Source organism: Macaca thibetana, chromosome 14 (genome assembly GCF_024542745.1).
Source record: "Macaca thibetana thibetana isolate TM-01 chromosome 14, ASM2454274v1, whole genome shotgun sequence".
NCBI classification, from domain to species: Eukaryota; Metazoa; Chordata; class Mammalia; order Primates; family Cercopithecidae; genus Macaca; species Macaca thibetana.
The window spans coordinates 109,925,486-109,953,081 of NC_065591.1; the positions used below are offsets into that span (position 1 = coordinate 109,925,486).

General features: G+C 46.2%; 2 protein-coding genes across 6 annotated transcripts in view; one reads left to right on the top strand and one right to left on the bottom strand.

Annotated features, from left to right (window-relative positions):
• The window catches only part of ATP5MG (ATP synthase membrane subunit g), a 249,536-nt gene that overhangs the window by 15,032 nt on the left and 206,908 nt on the right, over positions 1 to 27,596 (top strand). The gene's annotated exons all lie outside the window — the stretch shown is intronic.
• JAML (junction adhesion molecule like) overlaps positions 16,681 to 27,596 on the bottom strand; it is a 35,512-nt gene continuing 24,596 nt past the window's right edge. For 4 of the 5 annotated variants that reach the window (XM_050758430.1, XM_050758429.1, XM_050758428.1 and 1 more), the window contains exons 6-10: positions 26,099 to 26,336; positions 23,115 to 23,253; positions 20,984 to 21,077; positions 19,723 to 19,809; positions 16,681 to 17,129 (exon numbers count right to left, since the gene is read on the bottom strand). In XM_050758430.1, the coding sequence (XP_050614387.1) occupies positions 17,037 to 17,129; positions 19,723 to 19,809; positions 20,984 to 21,077; positions 23,115 to 23,253; positions 26,099 to 26,336 (651 nt within the window). In that variant the 3' untranslated portion in view covers positions 16,681 to 17,036. Of the gene's footprint in view, positions 17,130 to 17,795; positions 17,908 to 19,722; positions 19,810 to 20,983; positions 21,078 to 23,114; positions 23,254 to 26,098; positions 26,337 to 27,596 lie in introns of all 5 variants that reach the window. The other variant, XR_007719376.1, reaches the window with a different exon arrangement.

The window sequence follows — 27,596 nt, forward strand, 5'->3', positions numbered from 1 at the left end:
TCCCATTTAAAGGAAACTCCATACAGGCTGGCCCAGTGGCTCACACCTGTAATCCCAGTACTTTGGGAGGCCAGATGGATCACTTGAGTCCAGGAGTTCAAGACCAGCCTGGGCAACATGGCAAAACCCATCTCTACTAAAAATACAAAATTTAGCCAGAAGTAAATCTCACACCTGTAGTCCCAGCTACTGCACCACACTCCAGCCTGGGCCCAGCCTCCAAAGGAAAAAAAAAAAAAAAAAACTTAAAAAAAGGAGATACTTGTTCTTGTGTTATTGAAAAGGGTTCAGGAAAGTGATTGGAGAGACTTTCAAGTGGTAATGATTTCCTCATTCTAGCATTTCCACTGAAAACAGAACATGTTGAAGCAGGCTGATAGAAAAATACCCAAGAGATCTTATAATCGAATGTAACACAGGCCTTTGGAGAAATCTGATCCAAACAAATCAACAGGAAAGAAAAGTTTTTGAGACAATTGGGAAAAGTTAAATCTGGACTACATATTAGATTGTATTAATGAATCATTTCTAGTTTTGTTGGGTGTGATAAATGTGGTTTTGTCCTTTAGCATCTCTATCTGTTAAAGACACACATGGATGGCCGGGCAGGGTGGCTCACACCTGTAATCCCAGAACTTTGGGAGGCCGAGGCGGGCAGATCACGAAGTCAGGAGTTCGAGACCAGCCTGGCCAGCATGATGAAACCCCCGTCTCTATTAAAAATACAAAAAGTAGCCGGGCATGGTGGTGTGTGCCTGTAATCTCAGCTACATGGGAGGCTGAGTTAGGAGAATTGCTTGACCCGAGGGGGGAAGAGGTTGCAGTGAGCCAAGATCATGCCACTGCACTTCAACCTGGGCGACAGAGCGACGCTCTGCTTCAAAAACAACAACAACAATAAAACAAAAAACCAAAATAACACACACATTGGTGTGTTTATGGGTAAAATAATATGATGACTGGATTTGCTTTAAGATATTCGAAGAAGCCGGGTGCGGTGGCTCATGCCTGTAATCCCAGCACTTTGGGAGACAGAGGCAGGCGGATCACTTGAGGTTCGGAGTTCGAGACCAGCCTGGCCAACATGGTGAAACCCTGTCTCTACTAAAAATACAAAAATTAGCCAGGTGTGGTGGCAGGTGCCTGTAATCCCAGCTACTCGGGGGGACTGAGGCAGGAGAACTGCTTGAACCTGGGAGGCAGAGGTTGCAGTGAATGGAGATCACTCCACTGCACCCCAGCCTGGGCCACAGAGGGAGACTCCATCTAAAAAATAAAGATAAAATTCAAAGTAAAAAAGAGATGGGAGAATAGGTGACACGAGACTAGATGTTTTGCTTGATAGTTGAAACTAGCTGGTGATGGGTGTAAATATAGTTCTCTCTTCTTTTGTGTATGTTTAAAACTTTTCTTTTGAAGAAGGAAGAAAAAATAAGCTAATGTCATAAGCAGGAGAACTTGGGGGTGGAGTCCAAGGTGACCCTAAGCAGAGGTGACCCCCATACTCCTGGGGAGATGGTTAAGTAGGGCAGAGATTTGCATGCAGCAGTCACCTGCATTTGTGATGGGCCCTTTGTGTACCAAACAGGGAACAACTAATATTTTTGAGCATAAACTCTGTGCCAAGCACTTTACACGTGATATCTCAATTTTTTATTTTTTTATTTTATTATTATTTTTTTTTTAGACAGGGTCTCGCTCTGTCACACGGGCTGGAGTGCAGTGGTGTAATCTCAGTTCACTGCAACCTCTGCCTTCTGGGTTCAAGCAATTCCTGTGTCTCAGCCTCCAGAGTAGCTGGGACTACATGTATGTGCCACCACCCCTGGCTAATTTTTTTGTATTTTTAGTAGAGACAGGGTTTCACCATGTTGGCCAGGCTGGTCTCGAACTCCTGACCTCAAGTGTTCCACCTGCATCAGCCTACCAAAGTGCTGGGAGTACAGGTGTGAGCCACCATGCCCAGCCTGTATCAGTTTAATCTTTTCTTTTCTTTTCTTTTCTTTTTTTTTTGAGATGGAGTCCCACTCTGTCACCCAGGCTGCGGTGCAGTGGTGCGATCTTGGCTCACTGCAACTTCTGCCTCCTGGGTTCAAGCGATTCTCCTGCCTCAGCCTCCTGAGTAGCTGGAATTACAGGTGCCTGCCACCATGCCTGGCTAATTTTTGTATTTTTAGTAGAGACGGAGTTTCATCATCTTGGCCAGGCTAGTCTTGAACTCCTGACCTCGTGATCCACTCACCTTGGCCTCCCAAAGTGCTGGGATTACAGGTGTGAGCCACCATGCCCGGCCCTGTCAGTTTAACCTTAACCCTGGGATAGGTGATTTCTTTTTTCTTTTTCTTTTTTTAAAATTTATTTATTATTATTATCATTATTATTATTATTATTTTGAGATGGAGTCTCACTCTATGGCCCACATGCAGTGGCATGATCTTGGCTCACTGCAACCTCCGCTTCCCAGGTTCAAGTGATTCTCCTGCCTCAGCCTCCTAAGTAGCTGGGATTACAGGCTCCTGCCACCACACCCAGCTAATTTTTGTATTTTTAGTCCAGACAGAGTTTCGCCACGTTGGCCAAGCTGGTCTCGAACTCCTGGCTTCAAGTGATCTTCCCGCCTCGGCCTCCCAAAGTGCTGAGATTACAGGTGTGAGCCGCTGCACCTGGCCTTTATTTTATTTATTTATTTATTTATTTTGAGACTGAGTCTCACTCAGCTGCTTAGGCTGGAGTGCAGTGGTGTGATCTCGGCTCACTACAACCAGCGTCTCCCAGGTTCAAGCGATTTTCCCTTCTCAGCCTCCTAAGTAGCTGGGATTACAGGCACCCATCATCATGCCTGGCTAATTTTTGTATTTTTAGTAGAGACGGGGTTTCACCACATTGGCCAGGCTGGTCTCGAACTCCTGACCTCAGGTGATCCACCCGCCTCAGCCTCCCAAAGTGCTAGGATTACAGGCATGAGCCACCGTGCCAGCCTATTCTTTTTTTAATGGCAAATGAGGAAACAGAGGTTCATGGGGCTCAACCCACTCAAGTTTACATATGAGAGTTTAAGGTCAGAGTCAGGATTCAAACCGAGGTCTTCATGAAACCCTGGGTGTCTCCAGCATTCCATATTGCTTATAAGGCACCAAGGGAAGGAGACATGGAGCTACCCCCAGGTTGTCTAGAAAGGCACCGGGAAGAGAAGACCAGCAAGACATATGAAGCAGTTAGCCTCTGCAGGTGACATAAAAGCAAGGGCTAAGAGGCAGGCTATGGAGGAACAGTGAGGATCCGGCACAGTGCCTGGCTCAGGGCAGAAACTCCATCAGCAGGCGGTGAGTGACTGCACAGGGGCACACCTGAATGAATTAATGAATCTGGAGAGGGAAAGGGGGAAAGTCGACATTGTGGAGGAAATGAAATCCTGCCACGGCCTCTCAAGCTGTTCTGGGCTGGGGAGGAGCAAGGGGGCCAGGGTTTTGGGGCAGAGTTGCCAGAAGGCAGAAGGGTGGGTAGTCTAAAAGCCCTTCATGGTTGTCCCTGCCAAGATCACACACAGACTTTGTCCCCAAGTGCCTCTGTCCCATCCCTAGGGTCTGGCTCTGGCTGGCCCATTCACAGAACACAGGGCCCACAGGGCAGAATTGCAGGGAAGGAGAGGTGGGGCAGCATGGGAAGAAAAGTGTCCTTCAGTGGCCACACCTGGCCCCATCCCCAGTGCCCTCCGGCCTTGAGGTCCACCCCACTGTCAGCAGCTCACAGCTGTGCCCCGAGGGGTGGACTGGCACAAGCTGGGCCTCAGCTCCCGCTTAGGCGTGCACTGCCAAGTCCTACTCTGCAGCACAGCCATCCATGCTGCCGCAGACACATGTCAGCCCTGCCCCGTTGCCAGAAATTTTTGGTTTGACGTAGCCGGCCTCCTCTTTTTTCCTTAATGCAGCAGAGGGTGCCCGTGAGGCCCAGAAACTGAAGGAAGCTGCTTGCCTGTCTCACTTGGTCTCACATTAGGTCCAGAAGCTTCTATTTTGGAGGCATCTGAGGCAAGAAGTGGATCCAGAAGATCTGTTTCTATCCAGAATTCAGCAAAGAGAAACTAGATGTCCAGACTTAGAACAGTCTTCATCCAACTCAGCTCCCCAGGACCAAGGGTCAGGAGGAGCCAGATCAAGGGCAAGGGGCAGTAGCAGGCAGAGCCAAGGGGAGAGAGGAGGAGAGCTACCCCGGGACTTCCCCACAACCCACTTGGGCCTCCAGACGCCCATTTGCTCCGAAAGAGTAAGCCTGTCCGAGGAGCCAGTGAAAGTCTGGGAAGCAGCAGCTCTAAGCAGCGTTGTGCCGAATGAAGACACCAGTGTCAAAGATGCACTTTTTAAGGAGTGAAGCCCTGTGGTTTTGGCACTTGTGCCCAGGGTTATTTATCAGTGAAGGTTTTATTAGACAGCACTCAATTACCTACCCTGCTGGCAGAAGCAGTGTTACAAATAATTCAAAGGAAGATAGTTTCCTTTTACCTTTGGAATGCCTCGTTGAGACTATGGAGAGCCTCCTTAGTTATTTACTGTAGAGCCTTACTTTTCAAAGTGTGGTCCCCAGGCCAGCATCATGGGTGTCACCTGGGAGTTTGTGAGAAAGGCAGCACTACAGGCCCTACCCTACTCCCAAGAAATCCAAATCTGCATTTTTTTTTTTTTTTTTGAGACGGAGTCTGCGTCTGTCGCCCAGGCTGGAGTGTAGTGGCGCAATCTCAACTACAGGTGCCCGCCACCATGCCGGGCTAACTTTTTTGCATTTTTAGTAGAGACGGGGTTTCACCGTGTTAGCCAGGATGGTCTCCATCTCCTGACCGCGTGATCTGCCTGCCTCGGCCTCCCAAAGTGCTAGGATTACAGGTGTGAGCCACTACGACTGCCCTGAATCTGCACTTTTAACAAGATCTCCAGGTGATTCTTGAGCATATTAAAGCTTGAGAAGCACTGCCTTCAGCCAATATCAGAAGGTTTGCATGCCATGAGAAGCCAGGTTTGGGGGTTCAGGGAGAGGGGAGTAGGAAGCAGGAACAAGCCTCGGATGAAATGCTGGCCTCGGTGATCTGCAGAGCACTCCGCAGTCTGTTCATGAGCTACGAGGTAGGGATCCATTTCACTCACCTCTCTTCTCTGCCCCACATGCCTCTGAAGCCCTTCCTTACCAGGCAAGGTTTCTCTAACCCCGCATGCAGCCTCACATCTCTGTATTTGCCTTCACCGTTTTCTCTTGTAGGAATGCCCTTTGTCTCCTGCCTGCTCATCAAGCTCATGGTCTGTCTTCAAAAATGTGCTCCAAAGTCACCTACTCCTGCTCTTCTAAATACCTCTTCTCTCTGCTCCTGTGACCCTGGGTACATTCACTCATTTGTCAATCAGATCTCTCCATGAACAAACTCAAATATCTATGGAACAGCCCCTATATGCTAGACACTCAGCTAGGAACTAGAGACCAAGACATGAATGAGATACAGCTCGCCCTTAGAGAGCTCACATTCTAGATAGGGAGATAAATGCATACACTCGCAATACAGCATGGTGAGTGTAGTCCCATCTACCGGAGACATGGGGACCCAGGGACACCTTATATTGAACTAACGGGAGTCAAAGAGTACTTTTATTAGTTACTTACCCATCTGACCTCCCCAACTAGACTGTAGTTCTTTAAGTACTGAGATTGCGTCTTATTCTTCTGAGCATGCACTGGGCCTCTCTACTGGTCCTTGAGCAGATGAAAATGAGTGAATATCTACTTCACATCTGGGGAAGGGGCAGAAATTCCATCAGCCTGACCTCCCCAGTCAAGTATGGTAGAACTGGGAATGGGAGCCAGATCCAGCTGCTCCCTGCGCACACTGTTCCCCTCCACTCCCTAGGAATTTCATTCGATAAGGGTTTGTCCCCCTTGGGGTCAAATGCTACAAGGATCACAGAAAAGACCTAAAGCAGAATTTTTTTTTCCCCCCTCAAACAGGGTCTCACTCTGTCACGCAGGCTGGAGTGCAGTGGCGAGATCACGGTTTACTGCAACCTTCACCTCCCAGGCTCAAGTGATTCTTATGCCTCAGCCTCCAGGGTAGCTGAGGCTACAGGTCTGTGCCACCACGCCTGGCTAATTTTTGTATTTTTAGTGGAGACAGGATTTCACCATGTTGGCCAGGCTGTTCTCAATCTCCTGGCCTCAAGTGATCCCCCTGCATCAGCCTCCCACAGTGTTGGGATTATAGGCATGAGCCACTGTGCCTGGCCTAAAGCAGAATTTCTAAGAGTTTGAGATCTCTAAGAGAAAATGAAGTATCACACCCATGAAACAATTAGAAGACAAGGAAAGACAAAAGCAGATCAAGTGCAGAGACATCTAGGAAGAGGTGAGAAGTAGGAGATCACCCAGGTGGATGATCTAAAGCAGGGCCTTGAAGGAATGTTGATGTAGGGAGGCAAGAAGGAAAGGAAAGGGGCATCCCAGGCGAGAGTACACCAACAGCAGGAAAGACAACAATGCATGAAGCACAGAGTTCCTGTTATGGAAAAAAATGAGGCCTGCAACCTCACTAATCATCAGGGAAATGCAAATTAAAACCACAATGAGATATCACCTTACTCTTGCAAGAATGGCCATAATTAAAAACTTAAAAAACAGTAGATATTGGCGTGAATGCAGTGAAAAGGGAATACTTTTACACTGCTGGTGGGAATATAAATTAGTACAACCACTATAGAAAACAGTGTGGATATTCCTTAAAGAACTAAAAGTAGGCCGGGTGCGGTGGCTCACTCCCAGCACTTTGGGAGGCCGAGCCATGCAGATCACCGGGGGTCAGGAGTTTAAGTCCAGCCTGCAGAACATGGCAAAACCCCATTTCTACTAAAAATACAAAAAATTAGCCGAGCGTGGTGACAGGCACCTGTAATCCCAGCTACTCGAGAGTCTGACGCAGTAGAATCGCTTGAACCCGGGAGGCAGAGGTTGCAGTGAGTCAAGATCATGCCACTGCACTTCAGTCTGGGTGACAAGAGTGGAACTCCATCCGAAAAAAAAAAAAAAAAAAAAAAAAACACAAGAACTGAAAGTAGAACTACCATTCAATCCAGCAGTCCCACTGCTGGGTATCTACCCAAAGGAAAGGAAATCATTATATAGAAAAGACACATGCACATGTATGTTTATAGCAGCACAATTCACAACTGCAAAGATATGGAACCAACAGAAGTGCCCATCCACCAATGAGTGGATAAAGAAAATGTGGTGTGTATATACACCATGGAATACTACTCAGCCATAGAAAGGGATGAAATAATGTCTTTTGCAGCAACTTGAATGGAGCTGGAGGCCGTTATTCTAAGGGAAGTAACTCAGGAATGGAAAACCAAATATGGTATGCTCTCACTTATAAGTGGGAGCTAATCTATGAGGACTCAAAGGTGTAGGAGTGATGTAATGGACTTTGGGCACTCCGGAGGGAGGCTGTGAGGAGGTGGAGGATAAAAGACTACATACTGGATACAGTGTACACTGCTCAGGTGATGGGTGCACTAAAATCTCAGAAATCACCACTAAAGAACTTATCCATGTAACCGAAAACCACTTCTTCCACAAAATCTATTGAAATAAAAAATACATATATCATTAAAACTTTTTTTTTTTTTTTTTTTTTTTTTTGAGATGGAGTTTCACTCTTGTTGCCCAGGCTGGAGTGCAGTGGCATGACCTCGGCTTTCTGCAACCTCTGCCTCCCAGGTTCAAGCAACTCTCCTGCCTCGGCCTCCAGAGTAGCTGGGATTACAGTCGCTCACCATCATGCCCAACTAATTTTTTGTATTTTTAGTAGAGACGGGGAGTTTCACCATGTTGGCCAGACTGGTCTCGAGCTCCTGACCTCAGGTGATCCACCAGCCTGGGCTTCCCAAATTGCTGGGATTACAGGCATGAGCCACTGCGCCTGGCCTAAAACTTTTTTTTTAATGAAGTATAGATGGGCAGACAAGATGGCACCAACACACAGAATGTCATGAACATACAAGGCAGAGTTCATCCAGCTTTGAAAGTTCTTGGACGGGTAAATCACTATGGCTCGCACCATCTATGAAATAAGAAAGGTCTCAGCTTTCTGAGAAAACTTTAAGTTCCCTTATTTTTTGAAGAAGAGATGTTTTGCTAGTTGGGTTTTACAGAAGTGGTCATGGATTGCCTGACCTCCCTGGACCACATCTGCGAACCAGCTGGCCAGAACAGAAGGTCAGTGGTCCTGGGAACTTTGTTTATGCTGAATTAAGAGGATAACTGCAACCTAAGGTTCTGCAGCTCTAAATAACTGAGCTAATTCAGTGGCTGCCTCCAAACACACACAGAGCTAGTGTTTTATGAAGGAAAATGGCCAATTACCAACAGACAGGTGAGAATACCGACTAGTCAAAAGGGAGAAAAGGACACTGGTGGAGGACAAACCAGGAACAGATAACTAAAGGTCTGGCAGAAGGCTGCAGCCCTTTTTTTTTTTTTTTTTTTTTTTTTTTTGAGACTGAGTTTCGCTATTGTTGCTCAGGCTGAAGTACAATTGCGCAATCTCAGCTCACTGCAACCTCTGCCTCCCGAGTTAAAGCAATTCTTCTGCCTCAGTCTCCCAGGTGGCTGGGATTACAGGCGCGCGCCACCACGCCCAGCTAACTTTGTATTTTTAGTAGAGATGGGGTTTCTCCATGTTGGTCAGGCTGGTCTCGAACTCCCAACCTCAGGTGATCCACCCACCTCGGCCTCCCAAAGTGCTGGAATTACAGGCGTGAGCCACCACGCCTGGCCAACAAAAGGCTGCAGCCTTTTAAAGGAGACTTAGCTCATCTTCTACCAATCCCCAGTGGACAGGCAGAACTGTTTTCAGTTGCAATAGCCAAATTCTGAAGTTGCTAAGTTCTCCATTATTCATGAGTAGCTCCACTCCCTCCACCCTTGGGGCTGCTTTCTGTTGGCAAAGGCCTGTGTACTTCTCAAACCTTCAAATATGAGAGCATCTGGTGTTCCAGGGATCTAAAATACTGCAAAGTCAGGTAACAAAACTGCTTTCCAAAGGCTCTACTACAAGGATCTTCAGTAGCTTTACGGTCCTTCAAAATCTGTCTCCTCAGAGCTATACAAAGCCTTGGCCTAAGCTCAGCTTCCTAACTCAGTCTTTCTTTGAATAGGAAGAGGGATTTAGGGATTTTGGTAAAGGGTCTTTTGCCCATAGAAATCAAAATTAAGGCCGGGCGCGGTGGCTCAAGCCTGTAATCCCAGCACTTTGGGAGGCCGAGACGGGCGGATCACAAGGTCAGGAGATCGAGACCAGCCTGGCTAATACGGTGAAACCCCGTCTCTACTAAAAAAATACAAAAAACTAGCCGGGTGAGGTGGCGGGCGCCTGTAGTCCCAGCTACTCGGGAGGCTGAGGCAGGAGAATGGCGTAGACCCGGGAGGCGGAGCTTGCAGTGAGCTGAGATGCGGCCACTGCACTCCAGCCTGGGCGACAGAGCGAGACTCTGTCTCAAAAAAAAAAAAAAAAAGAAATCAAAATTAAGAGATGGGGACTGAATCACCAGAAGATATTGTCATCCGTACTGTTAATTGTGTTATTAAGATTGAATAGCAAAGACTGACTAGCATTAAACAGAAGATAAAAGAACCCAGCTCTGAGTGGGTTCTTCCTTTCTGAGTAACGTTAAGAAGATACGTCTACCTGGAAAAACACATTTGAAGGAGATGGAGGGCTCAGGCCAGGCACTATCCCCTATACTACCTCATGCAGTCCTTGCAAAAACAAACAAACCTCGGTGAGTCTCCATTTTACATACAGGGAAAACAGCCTCAAAGGATTTAAATACACTTTGCAATACTGAAGGGTAACAGGCAGCCAGGATTTGAACCAGAACCATTTGATATTGAAGCCCATTCCCTACACAATTTCCCTTCATGTTCCTGGGAGTAATGGACAAACCACCTCTAGCAGAAGGGCTGGGAGAGAAGCGGGTCTCTTTCCCAGTCCCCTGTAGGGCTGCTTTGGCTTTAGGTGAAATTAGTGTTTGACAGCTGTGGACTTCCACCCTCGACCTTGGCTCCATGCCTGTGGATAAGAAGGTTTGTGGGGAAGAAGCCTTGGAGCAGAGATGTGGGCTTCCTCTTCCTCCCCCTCAGCCACAACTGCCGAACCCAGAATGAAAGCCAAACTCTGAATGAATCACATTCAGAGTGAGACGGGGTTTCACTGTGTTAGCCAGGATGGTCTCGATCTCCTGACCTCGTGATCCGCCCGTCTCGGCCTCCCAAAGTGCTGGGATTACAGGCTTGAGCCACCACGCCCTGCCGAATTATTTTCTTAGACCCTCATCAACAGATGTAAAATCACCATCCACCCACCTAACTCTATATCCTGAAGGCCGTCTTCCAATGCACACAATATTTGAGGAAGTGGAAAAGGGTCCCTTATTCCAGGAGAGAATGTTACTTAATAGCTCAGAAATGAAACCACTTCCTCTCCATGAACACTCCGGATATAAGAGAGCCCTCTTCCCCCTCTACTCGTCTCACCAATCTGCGTCCCTGGTATGTCTGGGACAGGATACTGCCTTCAATACCCATATGGAAAACCCTGACATACCCCTCATTGAGAGCTGGCAGATAGGAAGGAAGCATTTAATGATGCTTATCCATGTCTAAACTAGAACATAATGGGTGTGTTATGAGAGGATCCTAATGTTTGGATAGTTGGGGAAATCATTCAAAAATGTAGCCTCACCAGGTGCAGTGGCTCACACTTGTAATCCTAGCACTTTGGGAGGCCGAGGCGGGTGGATTCCCTGAGCTCGGGAGTTCAAGACCAGCCTGGGGAGCATGGTGAAACCCCATCTCTACTAAAAATACAAAAAAAAATTAGCCAGGCATGGCAGCGTGCACCTGTAATCCCTGTAATCACCTGTAATACTTGGGAGGCTGAGACAAGAGAATCGCCTGAACCCAGGAGGCGGAGGTTGCAGTGAGCCGTAATAGTGCCATTGCATTCCAGCCTGTGCAACAGAGCGAGACTCCATCTCAAAAAAAGAAAAAAAAATGTAACCCCATTTAAGAGTGGATCAGAAATCAGACAAACAGAAAAGACCTCCTCTTTATCTGGCCCTGCATGGCTAAATGGGAAGAAAGGGTTGCAGAGAATGAGAAAGGGTCTGTGGCAGTCAAGGAAAGGAGACCGGAGCTGAACCCAGGCTGATCCCCAGAGGCTGGAAGTTGTTCAGAACCAAAGGATTTTTCTTTTGTTTCTTCTTTTCCTTCCTCTTCCCTTTCCCTTCCTTTCCTCTTTCTTACTTTGAGACAGGATCTCAGCCTGTTGCCCAGGCCAGAGTGGAGTGCAGTGGTGCAATCATATCTCAGTGTAGCTTCTAACTCCTGGACTCGAGCAATCTTCCTACCTCAGCCTTCTGAGTAGCTGGGACCAAAGGAACGCACCTCCACACCTAGCTAATCGATTTTATTTATTTTATTCAGATGGGGTCTCACTATGTTGCCCAGACTGGTCTTGAACTCCTGGCCTTAAGTGATCCTCCCCCTCAGCCTCCCAAAGTGCTGGGATTACAAGCATGAGACACTGCACCCAACCCCAAAGGATTTTTTTTTCAGTAGGTTTTTGGGGAACAGGTGGTGTTTGGTTACGTGAGTAAGTTCTTCAGTGGTGATTTCTGAGATATTAATGCACCCATCACCTGAGCAGTGTACACTGTACCCAATGTGTGGTCTTTTATCCCTCACCTCCCCACCCTTTCTGAGTCCCCAGAGTTTATTGTATCATTCTTATGCCTTTGCATCCTCATAGCTTAGCTCCCACTTATAAGTGAGAACACACGATGTTTGGTTTTCCATTCCTGAGTTACTTGACTTAGAATAATGTTCTCCAGTTCCATCCAGGTTGCTGCAAATGGCATTATTTCATTCCTTTTCATAGCTGAGTAGTATTCCATGGCGTACATATATATATATATACACATATATACTATATTTATTTACTTTATCCGCTCATTGATTGATGGCCAACTGGGCTGATTCCATGTCTTTGCAATTGCAAATTGTGCTGCTATAAACATGCATGTGCAGGTATCTTTTTTTTCTTTTTCTTTTTTCAAGACAGAGTCTTGATCTGGTACCCAGGCTGGAGTGCAGTGGTGCGATCTCAGATCACAGCCTCCATCTGCCAGGTTCAAGCAATTCTCCTGCCTCAGCCTCTCGAGTAGCTAGGATTACAGGCATGGGCCACCAGCTAATTTTTGTATTTTTAGTAGAGACAGGGTTTCACCATGTTGGCCAGGCTGGTCTTGAACTCCTGACCTCGTGATCCACCTGCCTCGGCCTCCCAAAATGCTGAGATTACAGGCATGAGCCACCATGCCCAGCCTATCTTTTTCGTATAATGACTTCTTTTCCTCTGGGTAAATACCCAGTAGTAGGATTGCTTGATCAAATGGTAAATCTATTTTTAGTTCTTTAAGGAATCTCCACACTGTTTTCCATCGTGATTGTACTAGTTTGCATTCCCACCAACTGTGTAAAAATGTTCCCTTTTCACCACATCATGCCAACAACTATTTTTTTTAATTTTTTTTTTATTATGGCTGTTCTTGCAGGAGTGAGGTGGTATTGCATTGTGGTTTTGATTTGCATTTCCTGATAATTAGTGATGCCGAGCATTTTTTCATATGTTTCTTGGCCATTTGTATATCTTCTTTTGAGAATTGTCTATTCATGTCCTTAGCCCACCTACTTATGGGATTGTTTTATTCTTGCTGATTTATTTGAGTTCCTTGTAGATTCTGGACATTATAATAGTCCTTTGTCGGATATATAGATTGCAGAGATTTTCTCCCACTCTGTGGGTTGTCTGTTTACTCTGCTGATTATATCTTTTGCTGTGCAAAAGCTTTTTAGTTTAATTAAATCTCATCTATTTATCTTTGTTTTTGTTGCATTTGCTTTTGGGTTCTTGATCATGAAGTCTTTGCCTAACCCAATGCCTAGAAGGGTTTTTCCAATATTATCTTCTAGAATTTTTATGGTGTCAGGTCTTAGATTTAAGTCTTTGATCTATCCAAAGTTGATTTTTGTATAGAGGAGAGATGAGGATACAGCTTCATTCTTCTACATGTGGCTTGCCATTTATCCCAGCACCATTTGTTGAATAGGGTGTCCTTTCCCCACTTTATATTTTTGTTTGCTTTATCAAACATCAGTTGACTTGTAAGTATTTGGCTTTATTTCTGGGTTGCTATTCTGTTCCATTGGTCTACATGCCTATTTGTATACTAGTACCATGCTGTTTTGGTGGCTGACTTTATAGTATAGTTTGAAGTCGAGGAATGTAATGCCTCCAGATTTGCTCTTTTTGCTTACTCTTGGTTTGGCTATACAAGCTCTTTTTTGATTTCATATGAATTTTGGGATTGTTTTTTCTATTTCTGTGAAGAACGGTGGTGGTATCTTGATGGGAGTTGCATTGAATTTGTAGATTGCTTTTGGCAGTGGTATTGTTTGACTCTGTGTCCCCACCCAAATCTCATCTTGAATTGTACTCCCATAATTCCCACATGTTGCGTGAGGGACCCAGTGAAAGATAATTTGAATTGTGGGGGCAGTTTCCCCCATACTGTTCTCATGGTAGTGAATAAATCTCATGAGATCTGACGGTTTTATCAGGGGTTTCTGCTCTTGCATCTTCCTCATTTCCTCTTGCTGTCCCCATGTAAGAAGTGCCTTTTGCCTCCCATCATGATTCTGAGGCCTCCCCAGCCATGCGGAACTGTAGCTTCGATTTTTCTTCCCAGTCTCAGGTATGCTTTTATCAGCAGTGTGAAAACAAACTAATACAGTAAACTGGTACCAGTAGAGTGGGGCATTGCTGAAAAGATACCCAAAAAGCGACTTTGGAACTTGGTAACAGGCAGAGGTGGGAACACTTTGGAGGGCTCAGAAGAAGACAGGAAAATGTGGGAAAGTTTAGAACTTCCTAGAGACTTGTTGAATGGCTTTGACCAAAAACCTGATAACAATATAGACAGTAAGGTCCAGGCTGAGGTCGTCTCAGATGGAGATGAGGAACTTGTTGGGAACCGGGGCAAAGGTGACTCTTGTTATGTTTTAGCAAACAGACTGGTGGCATTTTGCCCCTGCCCTAGAGATCTGTAGAACTTTGAGCTTAAGAGAGGTGATTTAGGGCATCTGGCAGAAGAAATTTCTAAGCAGCAAAGCATTCAAGACGTGACTTGGGTGCTGCTAAAGGCATTGGTTTTACAGGGGAGGCAGAGCATAAAAGTTCAGAAAATTTGCAGCCTGATAATGTGATAGAAAAGAAAAACCCATTTTCTGAGAAGAAATTCAAGCTGGCTGCAGAAATTTGCATAAGTCACAAGGAGCTGAATGTTAATCCCTAAGACAATGGGGAAAATGTCTCCAGGGCATGTCAGAGGTCTTCATGGCAGCCCCTCCCATCACAGGCCAGGAGACCTAGGAGAAAATGGTTTCGTGGGCCAGGGCCAGTGTCCCCATGCTGTGTGCAGCCTAGGGACTTGAAGCCCTGCATTCCAGCCACTCCAGCCATGGCAGAAAGGGGCCAACATAGAGCTCAGGCCATGACTTCAGAGGTTGCAAGCCCCAAGCTTTGACAACTTCCACGTGGTGTTGAGCCTGCAAGTGCACAGAAGTCAAGAACTGGGGTTTGGAAACCTCTGCCTAGATTTTAGAAGATGTGTGGAAATGCCTGGATGCCCAGGCAAAAGTGTGCTACAGGGGCGGGGCCTTCATGGAGAACCTTTGCTAGGGCAGTGCAGAAGGGAAACGTGGGGTCAGAACCCCCACACAGTCCCTACTGGGGCACTGCCTAGTGGAGCTGTGAGAAGAGGGCTACCGTCCTCCAGACCCCAGAATGGTAGATCCACCAACAGCTTGCACCGTTCGCCTAGAAAAGCTGCAGACACTCAATGCCAGCCCATGAAAACAGCCAGGAAGGAGACTGTACCCTGCAAAGCCACGGGGCAGAGCTGCCCAAGACCATGGGAACCCACTTCTTGCATCAGTGTGACCTGGATGTGAGACCTGGAGTCAAAAGACATCATTTTTGGAGCTCTAAATTTTGACTGCCTCACTGGAATTCAGATTTGCATGGGCCCTGTAACCACTTTGTTTTGGCTTTGGCCAATTTCTCCCATTTGGAATGGCTGTATTTACCCAATACCTGTACCCCCATTGCATGTAGGAAGTAACCAGCTTGCTTTTGATTTTATAGGCTCGTAAGTGGAAGGGACTTGCCTTGTCTCAGATGAGACTTTGGACTGTGGACTTTTGGGTTAATGCTGAAATGAGTTAAGACTTTGGGGGACTATTGGGAAGGCATGATTTGTTTTGAAATGTAAGGATATGAGATTTCGAGGGGCCAGAGGTGGAATTATATGGTTTGGTTCTGTGTCGCCACCCAAATGTCATCTTAAATTGTACTCCCAAAGTCCCCACATATTGTGGGAGGGACCCAGTGGAAGATAATTTGAATCATTGAGGTGGTTTCCCCCATACTGTTCTCATGGTAGTGAATAAGTCTCATGAGATTTGATGGTTTTATCAGGGGTTTCTACTTTTGCATCTTCCTCATTTTCTCTTGCCACCACCATGGAAGAAGTGCCTTTCACCTCCTGCCATGATTCTGAGACCTCCCCAGCCATGTGGAACTGTAAGTCCAATTAAACCTCTTTTTCTTCCCAGTCTCAGATATGTCTTTATCAGGAACAGGAAAACAAACTAAATACAGGCAGTATGGCCATTTTCACAATGTTGATTCTACCTGTGCATGAGCATGGGATGTGTTTCCATTTGTGCTGTCTATGATTTCTTTCAGCAGTGTTTTGTAGTTTTCATTGTAGAGGTATTTCACCTCCTTGGTTAAGTATATTCCTAAGTATTTTAATTTTTTTGCAACTATTATAAAAGAGATTGAGTTCTTGATTTGATTCTCAGCTTGGTTGCTATTGGTATATAGCAAAGCTACTGATTTGTATACATTAATTTTGTATCCTGAAACTTTGCTGAATTCATTTACCAGTTCTAGGAGCTTTTTGGATGAGTGTTTAGGGTTTTCAAGGTTTATGATTATGTCATCAGCAAACAGACAGTTTGACTTCCTAATTACCAACTTGGATGCCTCCCTCAAAGGATTTTTAAGACTAACCTTATCGAATCTTACAATAGCAACCACAAGTATAGGAACCGCACATTTCAGACCAAGAATTAAATCAGTGGCTGTCCACCATGGCAACCCATGAGTATCAAGAGAGACAAATGCCTAAGTTTCACTGAGAAATTTCAAATTAGGAGGCCTGTGGTGAGGCCCCACAAGGAGCCACCAGCAATGCCCAGCAGGAATGAAGAACCACTGAGTTAAATCCCAAAGCTGTATTCATACCCCACTTCCAACCCATTCACCCCAAACCTTTCCCAGGACCCAAACCAGCCTCTAGTGTGTTGGCACGGTTTGGCTTTCCTCCAGGAACTTCAGTTTTTCCAGAAGTTTCTAACTGTAAATTCCTCACCAGGACTTTACTTCCCCCATCAACCAAGGCATAAAAAAAGGACGATTTCCACAAACTACCCTTATTTAGAAATAATGTGCCAGAGGAATGATTTAGGTTGGTTTTTATCTCTGATTCTTCCCAGTAACTCATACCCTAAGAACACTGCCAACAGGAGGGTCTGATCCAGTGGGGGCCTTGAGGCCACTCAGCTCAGCCTGGTTCCTAGGGCCAGTGTCCCACTCTGGAGGCCAAGTCCATGCTCCCCTCCCCTCACCAGAGCCTGTTCCTCCAGAGCTGTCTAGTCTCTCTGCCAGGCTCCAAACTCTCCACCTTCATGCATTGACCAAACGACGAGACAGGAGGACAGCTGGGAGGGCGGGAGTCCGAAATCACTGGTAGAGTGGCCCAGGACACACAGGGGAGTCTCCACTGCTGCTGAGATGAAGGGACTCTCCATTCTTCTCAAAAGGCTTGTTGTGTTTTTGGCATTCCCCCACCTGACTTTTTTTCAAGTGAGTTTTTCCGATCTGACCTCAGAGAAGGCCAAACTGGGTGCTGTTGGGGAAGGGCAGAAAGAAACAAAACATGCTTGTAAGAAGTAGTTCGTAATCATAGCAGCTGCCATTCATTGAGCTATTCTCATGACCCCAGCCCAATACTGAATTTCATATGCATCATCTCATGTGATCCTTACCACCAGGAGGTAGGTATTATGATTCCCATTCTAAGGATAAGGAAACTGAGGCTCAGACAGGCCAAGTTACCTGCCCAAGACCATCTGGCTGCAACACAGAGTTAGAATTTGGACCCAGGTCTGTCCAACTCCACAGCTTGCAACCTTAACCACTGTGTGTACAGCCTCAGAAAGGGAAAACAGCAAGGTGCCACTACATTTACATGAATTTCATCAATTCAACAACAAAATACAAAGGCTCTTTGTTACCTCTGCTCCCTATCAGAGAACACCTTTATAGATGAAGTCTCAAACAAGTGGCCTGCAGTCCCAAATTCACCAACAGGCTTATTTAACTTGGCACATCATATTTTACAATAACTTGACCGGCCCCAGCCGGCCTTTGAGTTTGCAGCCCAGGCCTCTCCTCTTACTCTATTGGACCTGGATCAAGAGGAGAGGAATGGTGTTTTCCACAAAATCAAAACCATAATCGCCTAGCATTAAACCTGGGGAAGGTAGCTGTGAAGACAATTGTTCCTCCCCACCTCGGAGACTTTCTGCAAACAGTGCCACCCTGGCTGGTGACGCACTCAGCAGTAGCCACAAGGCAGCTATATCGGCAGGTCTCCAGGAGCCAGGATGAGGCCTCGCAAGTTACTGCAGTATCACATAACAAAATGGGAGAAAAATACAGGGGGAAAATGATTCCATTCAGCTGCAACTTCAGTGGAGTTAATGTTTCACTCGGTGGATCCAGGCCAGGCCTCTGATCTCACACTTCCCTGGCAGACCTCTCTCTGCTGCAATCAGCTGGGAGTCATGTGTCCTCAGGGCTGGTGCGACAGGAACAAACAAAGCCCATCATTCCACAAACAGAGGAGGCCAGCCTTCCCAAATCCAGCAGAACACTGCTCCTTAATGGGCTGGGTGCCTATAATTAGTCTACAAATAGCACCATGCTCATCACCAGCTCACTCCTTTTGTTCCTACCCCTACTCACTGCACGCCCTGCAGTGCCTTTTCCAGGTGCTGTAGTTCTCTAAGGGCCTAAAGTCTAAGCAATGGGAAAGTAGGAATCAGACTCCGAAATATTGTATGAGATCCAGCATGTAGCCTGCCTGGCAGTTAGATTATGAGAAGGTACAATAAGTCACAAAATTAAGAAACAAAATCTAAGCAGTGGAAGGAACCCTACTTTGAGCTTTTGATAGCAAGGAAAACAACTCACTGCAACACAATACTTGCCCAAGGATGTTATCCTATTTATCGTATTTTCTTTCTCTCTCTCTCTCTCTCTCTCTCTCTCTCTGTCTCTCTCTTTGGTCTCGCTCCATCTCCCAGGCTGGAGTACAGTGGCGGGATCTTAGCTCACTGCAACCTCCACCTCCCAAGTTCAAGCAATTCTCCTGCCTCAGCCTCCCAAGTAGCTGGGAGCCCGCCACCATGCTTGGCTAATTTTTTTTTTTTTTTTTTTTTTTTTGAGACGGAGTGTCGCTCTGTCGCCCAGGCCGGAGTGCAGTGGCCGGATCTCAGCTCACTGCAAGCTCCGCCTCCCAGGTTTACGCCATTCTCCTGCCTCAGCCTCCCGAGTAGCTGGGACTACAGGCGCCCGCCACCTCGCGCGGCTAGTTTTTTGTATTTTTTAGTAGAGACGGGGTTTCACCGTGTTAGCCAGGATGGTCTTGATCTCCTGACCTCGTGATCCGTCTGTCTCGGCCTCCCAATGTATTTTTAATAAGACAGGGTTTCACACCATATTGGCCAGGCTGGTCTCGAACTCCTGACCTCAAGTAATCCACCTGCCTCAGCCTCCCAAAGTGCTAGGATGACAGGTGTGAGCCACCGCACTCGGCCTTTCTTTTCTTTTCTTTTCTTTTTTTTTTTTTGAGACAGAATCTCACTCTGTTGCCAAGGCTGTACTGTAGTGGTGGATCTCGGCTCACATAACCACCACCTCCTATGTTCAAGCAATTCTCGTGCCTCAGCCTCCCAAGTAGCTGGAATTACAGGCATGCATCTCCACACCTGGCTAATTTTTGCATTTTTAGTAGAGAGGGGGTTTTGCCACATTGGCCAGGCTGGTCTTGAACTCCTGGCCTCAAGCAATCCACCCACCTCGGCCTCCCAAAGTGCTGGGATTTCAGGCATAAACCACCACACCCGACCGTGTTTTCTTTATTAGATTGAACTGATGAGGCAAAAGACATTCTCCCTGCCCCCAGTAAAGGCCACTCTTCACTTCTTTTCACCACTAATATAAATAATCTCTGGTGATAACCTTTAATCCTTGAGCTTGGGTAGGAAAGTTTGATATCACTCTTCTCTCCAGCAGAACTTCAGTTTCTCAGACTTTCCTGCTACTTAGAAAAATCACTGCCCTCAGCAGCCTCCCTGGGCAACCCAGCCACACCCACCACCACCACCACCTGAGCCTCTGACACCTGGCTCAGCTGGGGCCAGAATCATTCTCACCATGGTCATGTAGGTGGCCTCTGATTTTTCACTTGGTTCTTCTTCCTCGATCACCTCCCGTATAATTATTGAGGAGTAAATGTTTTTCTAGAGGGGGAAAATGGTACAAAAATTCCTAAAAATTAGATGAATCTTATACACCAGAGAAAAGGCCACCTATACCTATTTGCTGGGCATCGACCACCCAAACTGGGAGGTTCAAAGGTTACTGAGAGCTAGAGAATTCCCAATAATGATAATTCAGCCTTCAGTCTTCTTGAAAAATAACTGTCAAAGAACACAGTCTTAAGAACCAAACTCTTTGCTTCGAAAGCCAAACACCTTTGTTTAGATGGATGTTTAGGTAGCAGCAGGGGTTCCTTATCTTGCTAAATTCCTTGTATTGTGGGGTTATTTCCTTCTAATTACAGTAAAGGCAGAATGGCATTAATCAACAGGGTACTGTCATCATTTCCCTCAGAGGGTTTATGTGGCAGGTTCAGCCCTCACTGAGCCTCACAGCTGTGAGGTTCATGGTCCTGTCACTCGTTGGGAAAGCAGTATCATCCAGTGGCCCATTCTTGGACTACTGCACTCTACTGGGAGAAAATCCTACTCTTGGGACAAAAACAGCCCAAAACAGAGAAAGGTAACTATTCAAAGAGCGTTTTTAAAATTAAAGAAAGAAAAGAAAGAATAGGAGTTAAAGAAAACCAATCCATTTCTCAGTCTCTAGAAGCAATTATTTATAACTCCATTACTAATCAATAAGGAGAGAAAAGTCCTTCTTAATCGTTTCTTGCTAAGGTCTTAGACTATTTCATTTTAAGCATTAGAACTCCTTAACTCCTGAATATATTATAATTCCCCATTAGACTTTAGACAAACAGCACCTCCTAGATTACAAAGCATTTGCATATCATCATCTTATGTGAACCTTACAACAACCCTGTCAAGCAGGCCAGGTAACTATAATATCTTTATCCTTATCCTCATTTTGCTGGTGAGACTAGGGGAGGTGGCAGAGCTTTCTGACTCCAAGCGCAGTGCTCTTTCCTCAGCCCAATACCAGAAACTGCTGCCTGGGGCTGGTTGAGCCAGCCCCATGCACTGTACTCCTCAGAGGCGCTTATTCTAGTAACAAAGGCTTCCTGAGTCCCTGCTCTGTGCCAAGCACTGGCCTGCAAGCTGCAACATACAATGGGTAAGACATGGTTCCCGGGGAATGAGAACGGCCCAGGCCTGCATCTGCTTAGTGTTTTAGGCTGAAGCGTGTGTTCACCTCCCCTTCACAGCTTTCAAAATAGCAGGGTTCTTCTTTTATCCCTGGATTAGTCTTCTTCGTGTTCTTCACCAAGGCTGTAGAATTCACTAAACTGCAAGACATAAAGAGCATGTGGAATTAACCAGCTGGCATGGTTTATTCAAGGGTCCCTACATGAGACCCCCTCTTGGCTTTGTGAAGAGAGAGACCCCAGAGAAGACACTATTCTCTCTGGACTCCTACAGCCAGGGCTACCCGGCTCACCTGGAAACCTGAGAAGCACATCTCTTCTAATGAAGAACAAGAAGCCGTTCTGGAGATAATTTAGACTGAAAAACGGCTTCAACTTCTCTATTATCACTGAAGACACTTTCAGTCCTTATGGGAGAGGTAATTTTAAGTGAATGAAGAGTGGGGAGATAGGATTCCACTTGACCATCGTCTCTACGTTTCTGAGGACCAGGGAGTGCCGCGGAACCAGCAGGGGGCAGCAGGAGCTCAGCAAGACGCCAATCCAAAGGGCTCCTGGCCTCTCCAGGGGGCGGAGCGGAATAATCCCCACGAACACCCCACCCAAGCCCCAAGCCCGAAGCTCCGCGCCTGCCTGGTCGGGGCCCCTTGCCCTTTGATCTCATGACCATTTGCCTTCTGAATATACTTTCTTTTTTTCTATTTTGGCCCAAGGCAGAACTAAAAAAAAAAAAAAAAAAAAAAATCAAAGTTTAAGCTAGAAAAGAAACCATATGTTCTGGTCTCAGTGGAAATACTTTCATTGTATTTTCTGCTTTTAAAGTTGTATCTTCTCATTGTAAAATAATTCAGATAATACAGAAACGTAAACAGTTGGAAGTGGAAGTTCCCTGCAACCCCTCACCCCATGGGATCCACCTTCTCCTTCATCTCAAATTCCACGCCGTTACCCACATTTTACAACTATCCTTCCCAGCCTCTCTCAGTGTAAGCATAAGCTCACACAAAATGTAGTTAGTACATATACTGCTGGAGTGAGCATCATATTATTTTCTCTTTTATAAAAATGAGGTCATCCCATAAATTCTGCATTTTTACCCCTTGGATATCTTTCCATGTCATCACACAGAGGGATCTGGAGTGTTTCATTGAGTGAAACACTGGTTCACTGAATCACTGCCTTTCTGACAGACACTGGTAATGATCCCTATTTTTGATTATAAGCATGACTGCAGTTTTGCACAAATCTCAGCATATCCATCTAATTATTTCTTTAGAATAAACGACTAGACATGGAAGTGCTACCTTTCCTTTGGGGGGAAACTGAGGCTCAGACAGGGGAAGTAAGCTGAGAGTGGAACCCAGGTTGTCTAGCTCAGTGCTTCGAGCATGCCCAGAGCAAAGACCTTCAGAGAGGCCAGCCAAGTTCAAACCCAAATCAGGAAGCCCTAGGGAGGGGAAGTGAAAACCTAGCAGGTCCAAGTGTTTTCTGCACGATCAAAGACCCACTGGGAAAGAACACTCAAAAGTCAGGATTATTCATGAGGCCCTTTCCCACTGACGCTATTTCAACAAGACAGTCAATCTGCGCCCCTCATCGATAGTTGGATAAACTGAGGGGCGTGGATCTGCCAACAGCCAGTGAAACACTAGTGTCCCCGTTGGAGCATCTGGGGACTTCTGAGACCCTGGGAGAACTACTAATGAAATCCAGGCCTTGAAAAGCACTTTTTTTTTTTTTTTTTTTTTTTTTTTTTAGACAGAGTCTTTTATCTTTTAGATAAAACCACTGGCAACCCTTAAGATCTTAGCTTCTATGTGGAACGTACAGTGTGGATAATTTTAAAATCATCTCTTAGGCAGTGAATGGTACCATGATAGTTCTTGTGTAAGATTTATGCTCTGAATTATGCCGTACTGAGACCCCCATTTCTAAGGGAGTTTGTAGTCTTTACGTGATACCAAAGTGAATGAGGAGAGTGCAGGAACGTTAAATTATTTTCCAGGCACAGTGAGCAAAGTGGGCAGGGTTACCACAGTTGATTCTTTAAAATGCTCACTTTAAAATGCCCACTTCTGTGAGAATGGCATAGTAGGACCCTATCACCTCTTCCACTTTGGATAGAAGCAGCCTTGTACCCCCAGCCTCCCAACCCAAGGGGCGGGGGCAGCCCTGTACCTCTTATTCCCACAGGTCCTCTTCACGATCAATATCAGAACAGGGAGCAGCAGGATTGTGGCGCAGACAGTTCCCACGATGATCACCAGCTGATTACCACCCAGGACCAGAGGCCTCAGGGCTGCCGGGGTCACCAGTGCTGGGAAAGGAGAAAAGCAAGGAGAGGGTCTCAATAACTTTAGCAAAGAGCCGAGAGTCCCACAGCCCTGTACCAAGTAGCACCAGCCAGGCCAGGAAGCGGAGGGAAGGCCAGATTCTACCCGATATCTGGACACTAGGGACACTGTCTCCATGAGATTGAGAACCAAAGTCTAACCCCCCTGTTTGCCCTAAAATGTAGACTAAGGTGGGTGGGAGAAGAGGCTAGCACTTCACCTGTAGTAAAGTTTCCTTTCACGTCAACAATTCTGTTCTAAAATTTGGCTTAACAAGTGACCGAGAAATAACAGGCATCTTAGAGGCTGCTGATCTTCCCCAGGGCAAGTGGTTGTCTTCAAAAGAACACATGCCGCAAGACTCAGCCCCACAACGACGATACCAAGGAAAGCCTCTGGAGGTACTTCTGCCCATAGGGTACCTTCTACTCATCTGCATGGTTCTTTCTAAACACATAAAGCAAGCACCTCCTCAGGACCAGACAGCACTAGGTACAGGGGATTCAGAGACAAATGATGTATGGTCCCTGCTTCCAAAGAAGGAGACAAACACGTCAACAGAAAACCACAGGCTGCTGTAGGCACTACAACAGAAGTCTGTACGGGGAACAGAGGGTCACAGAAAAAAGGGTGCCCAATTCTATGTGCAGCAAATGAGAATTTGCCAGCAAAAGTTCTAAAGTTTAACCTGAGACTTATAGGAAACATCCAGTTTCTTGGGCAGACAATCTGGGGAAGGACAGAGGGGATGTTCTGCGCGAGATCTGAAGGCCTGACAGGACGGTGATTTTAGAAACTAGAAAGAGTTCAATGGGTCTGGCACAAAAGTGGCATCTGTGGGTGTGCTGGAGAATTTGGCTGGAGAGATGATAGGGTCCAAGTCAGGAAGGACCTTGACTATCTCAACCAAGAATTTGGCATTTTTCTGCAGGCAATGAAAAAACCATTGAAAGATTATTAGCAGTGGAAGAGAAAGTTCTTAATGTGATTTAGAAAGATGGCACCAAGAGCCGGGTGAAGAATGAGGAGCAGTGGCTGAGAGAGAAAGCAGAGACTGGTTAGAGGCCTACAGTTCAAGACAGAGATGAAGACAGCCAGAACTAAGGTGGCAGTGACAGACTGGAAGGAAGACAACTTCAAGAGTCTGTAGTAGGAGTCAAGGACTTGTTGACCTGACCTGTTAGATTGGGGTCAAGGAAAGGGAAGGAATCAAGCACATCCCCAGGCATCTAGTTAGACAACTGAGGTTGGGGAGATGGGCTGAGGAAGGGTGTACAGGGGTAGGTGAGACATGTCGCGTATGAAGGATTTGTGGAAAACTTGTGTAGAGTTTACTATGCATATCCATGAGTGTGTGTGGAATTGGGTCCAACATAGAGTGCATATAAAATATAGTGTCCAACGCTACTGAGGGAGAGAAGGCTGAGGATGGATAGTTACAGTGGCATTGGTGGTCTAAGCTGGAGTACAGGTAGAATAAGCCAGAATGCAGTGCACTGAAGAGTTAATGGGAGATGAGACGGTAGTATTCCAAACACAGACCTTTAGCAAGCTATTTGGCTATGTTGAGAAAGAAATACATGATTGTGGTGGTGGTTGTACAACTCTGAATGTACTAAAACCATTGAGCTGAACGCTTTAAATGGGCAAATTGTATGGTATGTGAATTGTATCTCAGGAAAGCAATCTGAAGAAAAAGACAGACACAGAATGGAGGTGAAGAAAAAAAGACATAGAAGGGAGTTGGAGTAGGTAAGTGGTAGAATTGAGCAAATTTGAATGGTAGAAGCCAACAGAAAGTGAGAGCTCAAAGAGCCATGTTGTGAGGCTCCTGAGAAGGATGCCACCTGGGCACAGGGGGCCAGATAAGCCCAGAGCAGAAGGGACCCTCCTCTGTCTCAGGATGGCAGGGCAGAGATAAGGATGCGGAGACATAGATATGTTTGTGGGTAGAGAAGCTGCATGAGCCCCCATAATAGCTCGATTTTCTCTGTGAATTGGACTTCTGAGAAGGAAGCACACAGAAAGATGATGGTTCTTTAAGAAACCCATCTGCCCTGCTCCCCTCTCCAGCTGGAGACAAGGTGCCTCCACAGACTTAAATCTCTGGCCTGAGGTATGAGGTATGTTCCATCCTCACTCCATCTTCCCCACCCCCAATCAACCACAACCAACTCCTGAAGGCCCTAGCAAGGGGCAAAGTCCACAGGCCACATCCTGATTGCTAACTGGGTTATGGTTTAACTTCAACCCCTCACTTATCAACCTCTCTCTGTCAACACAATTGAGTCTTTCCTCTCCTACACACCACTGGCCTTGATGCACGCTGTTTGCCAGAACCGAGAACCTCTGATCAGAAAATGCCTCCATTTTTGGTTCTGGTGCCTGCATGGTCCTCTCTGTTCCTGGCTGTCTCTCACTAGCTTAGGATCACTTCCCGCTCCACTCTAGCGCGTACAGCACCTCCCTTGAAACCAAGTATGCTGACTTTGGACATCAACTCAGATCCTTCCCTGAGCTTCTGTATCTTTACATCAATAGACGACCCTGGCAATGAGTGGGGTCTGGCAGAGGACTGGTATTCACTAAATTAGCTCCCCTGTCCCTGGCCTAGCAGCGGGGCCAGAATTAGGGTGAGGCAAGTCAGGTACCTGAGGAGCCACCTCTAAGGAGGCATCATTCTCAGGGTTGTGCAAGGCCAGAGTCAGCACCTGAGAGGGATGCCTCCTTCAATTTTGCATCCTAGGAACCTCTCCGGCCTCACTCTAGTCCTGGCCCCATGCACCAGCCAGGAGGTCCCTCAATGCCCCCCAGCCAAATGTTAGATACTTCGAGGCTCTTCTGGGCTAACATGCAGCACAATGGTTTTCTTGAACACCAGGTTCCCTAGGTGGATACTGCAGGTGTAGTTTCCTCCGTCTGACTCCCTCACTCCTTGAAGCACGATGGAACCGTCATTGCGGAAAATGTCCCCCACCAGGTTCACACGATTCTGGAAGTGGCCCCAGCTCTGGGAGTACCCCACGGACATCCTGAGTTTGTGGTAGTAACGAAACACAATCTCCTCCTAGAAGGGGAAGGCAAAAAGTATGAGATTGTGAGGACTGGAGTGGAGGGGGGAGCGGAGAAAATGGGGGAGGGAAGATCTCAGGACTCCCAAGGCCCTGCTAGGTGAAGGCAGTAAGGGTATTATCAGAAAGCTTTAAATAACACAAAGTCATGTACACGCACATACACATGTGCATGTGTGTGTGCTTGTGAAGGACATCACCAAACCATGAACAGTTGTTCCATCTGAACAGAGGGATGAGAAAAGGAGGACTTTCATTTTGTGTACCTTTCCAGTAAAAAAAGCAAAAGTATACTTTTATTCTTGATGACATTTCTAGTTGGATTTCCAATAGGAACCTGAAACATGTGTAAAATGGAACTCCATCTTTCCCCCAAACCAGTTCTTTCCAGTCCATCCCATTTGGGTACATGGCAATGCCTTCCTCCAGATACTCAGGCTAAAAATCTTGAAGTCATCCTTAATTTCTTTCTGGAAAAAATCACATCAAATCCCTCAGCAAATCCTATCACCTCAACCTTCAAAATAAATCCCCAATCCAGCCAGTCCTCACCTCCTCCACTGATACCATTCTGGTCCAGCTCATCTCTCACCTGGGTTCCTGCAACAGCTTTCTTACTTGTCTCCCTGCTTATTTGCTATGACAATCTATTTTCAGCAGATGAGGCTTTAAAAATGTAAGTTAAATCATGTTACTCCTGTGCTCAAAACCCTTCATTGCCCCTACTCCATTTATACCAAAATGCAAGGCCCTGCATGACCCAGCCCATCTCCCTTTTCCTCTGACTTCAACTTCTACTTGCTCTTCCCTCACCTACTTAGGTCACTGCACTCCAGCCACATGGACCTCTTGGCTGCTCCTTGCATACTGGCTGCAGGGTCTTTGCACTTGCTACTGTCTATGACTGCAAGAACATTCTTCCCCTACACACATGCAGGATTCACTCCCTGACTTCCTTCACACCTCTCCTCAAATGTCATCTCAGTATGGCCTCCCCAAGCACCCACATAACAAAAACCACAAAGTCCTGCTTTATTGTTCCCCATAGGCTCTTACTATTGCCTGATGTATTATATACTTCTTTATTATTTTATGCGTATCTCCCTCATCTTAGTTGTAAGTTTCCCATCAGGTCAGGGGTTTTGAGTATTCTTCATATAGCAGATGCTTTAAAAATAACTTGTTAAATGAATATTGGCGTTTTAAAAAAAGGCATGCAGATTGCTTTTTTAAAGCTTTTAAGAAAAGTTAATGGG